Source organism: Sardina pilchardus, chromosome 16 (assembly GCF_963854185.1).
Source record: "Sardina pilchardus chromosome 16, fSarPil1.1, whole genome shotgun sequence".
In the NCBI taxonomy this organism is placed as follows: domain Eukaryota; kingdom Metazoa; phylum Chordata; class Actinopteri; order Clupeiformes; family Clupeidae; genus Sardina; species Sardina pilchardus.
In genome coordinates, this window is record NC_085009.1 from 33,080,826 (window position 1) to 33,086,636 (window position 5,811).

At 55.3% G+C, this 5,811-nt stretch overlaps 1 protein-coding gene across 2 annotated transcripts in view; it reads right to left on the reverse strand.

The window, feature by feature from the left end:
• Positions 1–761: 761 nt before the first annotated feature.
• The window catches only part of adgra3 (adhesion G protein-coupled receptor A3), a 41,044-nt gene continuing 35,994 nt past the window's right edge, over positions 762–5,811 (reverse strand). For both annotated transcript variants that reach the window (XM_062516255.1, XM_062516256.1), the window contains 2 exons: positions 4,103–4,198; positions 762–2,998 (listed from right to left, as the gene is read on the reverse strand). In XM_062516255.1, coding sequence (XP_062372239.1) covers positions 1,150–2,998; positions 4,103–4,198 — 1,945 coding nt within the window. In that variant the 3' untranslated portion in view covers positions 762–1,149. The remainder of the gene's footprint in view (positions 2,999–4,102; positions 4,199–5,811) is intronic.

A 5,811-nucleotide genomic window follows, 5' to 3' on the forward strand; every position in this document is an offset into this window, starting at 1 on the left:
TACTGAGAGAGAGAGAGAGAAGATACTAGAGAAGGATGGAGAGAACAAAGGACACCACTAGTGTGTGTGTGTGTGTGTGTGTGTGTGTGTGTGTGTGTGTGTTTGTGAGTGAGTGAGTGAGTGTGTGTGTGAGAGAGAGTGTGCGTGTGCATGAGTGTGTGAGAGTGTGTCAGAGAAAGATTCTGATAATGATCTATTCTCTCCATCTCTCCTGTCTGCATGTGGTCAACTGGCCGTCATACCCAGGAGGTGTGTGTGTGTGTGTGTGTGTGTGTGTGCCCCCCTCACAGGACCCCAAAGCTGACATCCAGCGCATCCCAATTCATTTAGTCTCTCCCTCACAAACACACTTTCACTTACTCAGTTATTCACTCAGTCACTCACTCAGTCAGTCAGTTATTCACTCATTCAGTTATTCACTCATTCATTCACTCAGTTATTCACTCATTCACTCACACAGCAATTCACTCATTCAGTTGTTCACTCACTCAGTTATTCACTCATTCACTCACTCACTCACTCACTCTCCCAATGGCACTGTACCCCAATTACTCATATCACACCCTCTATAAAGAACCCAGAGAGAGAGAGCGTGTGTGTGTGTGTGTGTGTGTAACACTGTAACGAAGCATGTGCTGGAACACTCTTGGTTTATTGTGTAGAAGCTGGTCATGCATCTTCACATATAAAACTGCAGATGACTATGACAGTAGTGATCTGTGGACCCCCGTCACATGACCCCCCCCCCCCCCCCAGTGGACCCCCGTCACATGACCAAGTGTGGACCCCCGTCACATGACCTCTCCCCCCCTGGTCCAGTTCTCAGTCTCATGGGTCAGTCTCTGGGTCAAGAGTCACGTACACGTACAAGTGTTTCTGCAACTATTTCTTAACAAAAGTTATCATCTAAAAAACGCACATATCAAAACACACCATAGACATTGTTACAATAGTGTCTTTTAAAACTCACATATCAAAACACACCATAGACATTGTTACAATAGTGTCTTTTAAAACTCACATATCAGAACACAGAGACCCATTAGTGTCTTTGGCTTTAACGTGTCTGTTAGGAGTCTACGAGTCTTTACGTGTCAAGGGTGCTTTTCCCCACGTGTCCACAAGGGGGCTTTTCCCCACGTGTCCTGCTCACACCGTGGTCTCGTGTTTCCAGAGTCCGGTTCTGATGTTTCCGGAGGCGGGCCGCTCAGGGCCCAGCGTGAGCAGGTTCTGGGGGGCGAGTGTGAGCGGGTGGTTCTGGGGTACCAGGTGGTTCTGGGGTACCAGGTGGTTCTGAAGGCCGGAGTCCTTCTGGGGGCCCGTGGCGCTGGCCAAGTTCAGGCCGTAGCTCTGTGTTTTGGGGCGTGGCTCCGGCTCGGGGCCCAGTGGGAGGAGCTCCATGTCAAAGAGGCGGGGCTCTGGCTCCAGGGGGAGGGGCAACGCCTCACTGCCCCCCTCACACACACCTGGTCCCGCTGCAGAGTTGAGCACACCACCGTTACTCAGCCCAGAGCCGTTCCCCAGTGCAGAACCGTTCCCCAGTGCAGAACCCAGCTCGTCCACCACTGCACAGCTCGCCGTGTTCCCCGGCGCAGAACCGATCCCCGGCGCCTCGTCCGCTGCGTCCCCCGGGCTGGTGGCGAGGCCGTTGCCGAGGCCGGCGGTGAGGCTGGTGGCGTGTGTGAGCGTGAGGTTGCTGGTGTGTGTGTGTGTGTGTGTGTGAGTGTGTGTGTGTGCGCTGGGCGCGGGCAGCGGCAGGCTGTGTGAGGTGTTGCGGGGGTGGCGCTGCTCGTGGTGGCGAGGGCGGGTGAGACGCGTGAGGCTGCTGCTGCCGTCGCTGCTGTCGGGCGCGTGTGTGTGTGCCATGTGGCGCTGGCGGTAGGCCATGTAGGCGGCGCGGCGACTGGCCCGCGTCTGCTGCACTCCCACTCCGCGCCTCTGGGGGGCGCTCTGCACGCTGCTCTGCACGCTGCCCTCCACGCTGGTGGGCACGTCGTACGCGTACTCACGCAACACCGTCAGACGGCTGCCGCGCTCACGCTCGCGCTCACGCGCACACACACGCGCCCGGTTCTTATGGTGCCGCCCGCTAGACACGCCCCCAACGTGACCCGCGTGACCCGCGTGACCGTTAGCCACACCCCCCACCAGCGGCTGCGGCGGCGGCGGCACGTTGCTAGGGGCGACGGCGGCGTTGGCGAGCGCGAGGTCCAGAGGCACCACGTGCATCTTGATGTCGTTGTCCAGCGAGTGTTCCGTCAGGCTGTTGTCCAGCAGCGCTGTGGGCGGAGCTCTGCTCTGCGCCGCCTCCAGATTGGTCAGCTTGGCCGAGGGCCGCAGGCTGGGGGGAGCGTTCTTATTGGTGCAGCAGGAGTCCGTGCTGCTGCTGTGGGCGGGACCGCACTTCCCCTCGCCGCTGCCTCTGGACGACGACGGCGGCGGAGGCGCTACCATGGCGACGGCGGACCCCGGCGGCAGCGTGAGCGGAGCGAGGAGCGGGAGCGGTCGCCGTCGCCGGGGGCAACAGGAGCAGGCGCAGACGCAGGAGCGCGCCCAGAGCAGCCGCAGGTCCCGCCGGCCAATCGCGTGCTGCGACAGCAGGAAGGCGGCGAGCGCCAGCGCGGTCAGGCCGAACAGGCACGCCGCGGACAGCCCCAGCGCCGGCCACACGGGGTCCTGAGACACGGCCAGCGCGCCCAGCGCCCACAGCAGCAGGAAGAGCGGCAGCGCCACGGCAACGCCCCTCAGCTGCGCGCGGAAGCTGTGCTCGTTCTCCAGGGGCAGGGCGGGGGGGGCGGGGGGGGGGTCGGGGGTCGTCTCCATGGCGGCGGCCAGGTGCTGCGCCTCGTCGCCGGGCGGCTCCTTGAGCTCGTAGCGTCGCTCGGGGTGACGGCGCAGCTGCAGCGTGATCAGCAGGAAGTAGACGCAGTCCACGAACACGATGAACGCCAGCGGCCCGAAGAACGCCCCCAGACTGGGCTCCCACGCCATCCAGCAACTAGGGTTAGAGTAAGAGTACACAAACACACATTAAACACACACACACACACACACACACACACACACACACACACACACACACACACACACACACACACACACACACACACACACACCGCCCCCTCCCTAGGCGTGTTCAAACAACACCTTAAAGCACACCTGTTCTCTGAGACGTTTATTCCCTACACATCCCATTCCCTACACAACCCCATTCCAATCCCATTCCCTACTCATCCCATTCCCTACACATCCCCATTCCATCCCATTCCAATCCCATTCCCTACACATCCCAATTCCACCCCATTCCAATCCCATTCCCTACTCATCCCATTCCCTGCTCATCCCATTCCCTACACATCCCCATTCCACCCCATTCCAATCCCATTCCCATCCCATCCCCATTCCCTACACATCCCATTCCACCCCATTCCAATCCCATTCCCTACTCATCACATTCTCTACACATCCCCATTCCCTACTCATCCCATTCCCTACACATCCCCATTCCACCCCACTCCTTACCCACCCCATTTCCATCCCATTCCCTACACATCCCCATTCCCTACTCATCCCATTCCCTACACATTTCATATCCGGTTCCACCCCATTCCCAACCCACCCCATTTCCATCCCATCCCCATTCCACCCCATTCCCTACTCATCCAATTCACTACACATCCCCATTCCAACCCATTCCCTACACATCCCCATTCCCTACTCATCCCATTCCCTACACATTTCACATCCGGTTCCACCCCATTCCCGACCCACCCCATTTCCATCCCATCCCCTACTCATCCAATTCCCTACACATCCCCATTCCACCAATTTCCTAAACATTCCCATTTCACCCCATTCCCTACACATCCCATTCCCTACTCATCCCCATTCCATCCTCACCCCATTCCCATCCTGTTCCCTACACAACCCCATTCCACACCCACCCTATTCCATCCCATTCCCATACCCTACTCATCCAATTCTCTACACATCCCCATTCCACCACATTTACACACTAGGCAGAAGATTAGACTCTCTTTGAGACACACACACACACACACACACACACACACACACACACACACACTGCATAATCACTCACTATGGGGCGGTGGTTTGGCTGCCGTAGTTCTTGATGTTAGCTGCTGCTGTGATGCCACACACAATGATGGGGATCCCTCCTCCAATCAGGTAGAACCTGCACACAGTGTATACACACATCAGCTCACACACACACACACACACACACACACATCAGCTCACACACACACACACACACACACACACACACACACACACACAGTGTATACACACATCAGCTCACACACACACACACACACACACACACACACACACACACACACACACACACACAACAGTAGAGTCCAGACTCCAGAGCACAGCAGTGCTGTCTGTTGATACAACAGCAGAGTAACAAGCCTGAAGTGCTGTGTTTGCAGCTGAGAGAGAGAGAGACAGAGACAGAGAGAGAGGGAGAGAGGGAGAGAGAGGGAAGGAGAGAGAGGGTAACTGAGGGCAGGGCTCTCTGCTGCTCCTTCTGCTGCCGGACCAGCTGGGGTGCTTCATCTCTCAGGCAGCTCTACTGCCCTCTAGTGTTTCAGATAAACTCTGCACGTCACAGTCCAGCAAAGTCAGAGTGGACAGCACACAAGCAGACGTCTGTCTGTTGCCATCACTACCTCCTAACTCAAACATACGTCTGTTTCCATCACTACCTCCCAACTCAAACATACGTCTGTTGCCATCACTACCTCCTCCCAACTCAAACATACGTCTGTTTCCATCACTACCTCCCAACTCAAACATACGTCTGTTTCCATCACTACCTCCTCCTAACTCAAACATACGTCTGTTGCCATCACTACCTCCTCCCAACTCAAACATACGTCTGTTTCCATCACTACCTCCTCCCAACTCAAACATACGTCTGTTTCCATCACTACCTCCTCCCAACTCAAACATACGTCTGTTTCCATCACTACCTCCTCCTAACTCAAACATACGTCTGTTGCCATCACTACCTCCTCCCAACTCAAACATACGTCTGTTTCCATCACTACCTCCTCCCAACTCAAACATACGTCTGTTGCCATCACTACCTCCTCCTAACTCAAACATACGTCTGTTGCCATCACTACCTCCTCCTAACTCAAACATACGTCTGTTGCCATCACTACCTCCTCCTAACTCAAACATACGTCTGTTGCTCCCTACTGAAAAAAATAGCAAGAAACCAGCTGATGCTGGTAGCTGGTTTTAGCTGGTCTTTTCTGGTTTTCTTCCAGCTGTTGCTGGTCTTTGCTGGTGTAGATGGTTAGGCCACCAGCTAGACATGCTGGCGTGACCATCTGAGGAAGCTGGTCATGCTGGTGTGACCAGCCTGTCGTGTGGGATACAGCTGGTTTAAGATGGTCATGCTGGTGACCAGCCTGTCAAGCTTGACAAAGATGGTCAAGCTGGTTTTCTAGAATGACCAACATAAGCTGTCGTGGCCAGTTAAAACCAGCAATGTAGACCAGCAACACCAACTAAAATGACAAGCTTGAGGTGGTGCAACAATCAAGATCAGCTGAATTACCATCAGAAGCTGGGTAAACCAGCTGAAGGTATGTTTTCGTGAGAGTTTTGCTGGTTTAGCTGGTCAACCATCATAGGGTGGTCAAATAAGCTGGTTAATAAGCTGGTCAACCAGCAAACCACCTTTAGCTGGTCAGGCTGTTTTTTTCAGCAGGGCTATCACTACCACCTAACTCAAAACATACGTCTGTTTCCATCACTACCACCTAACTC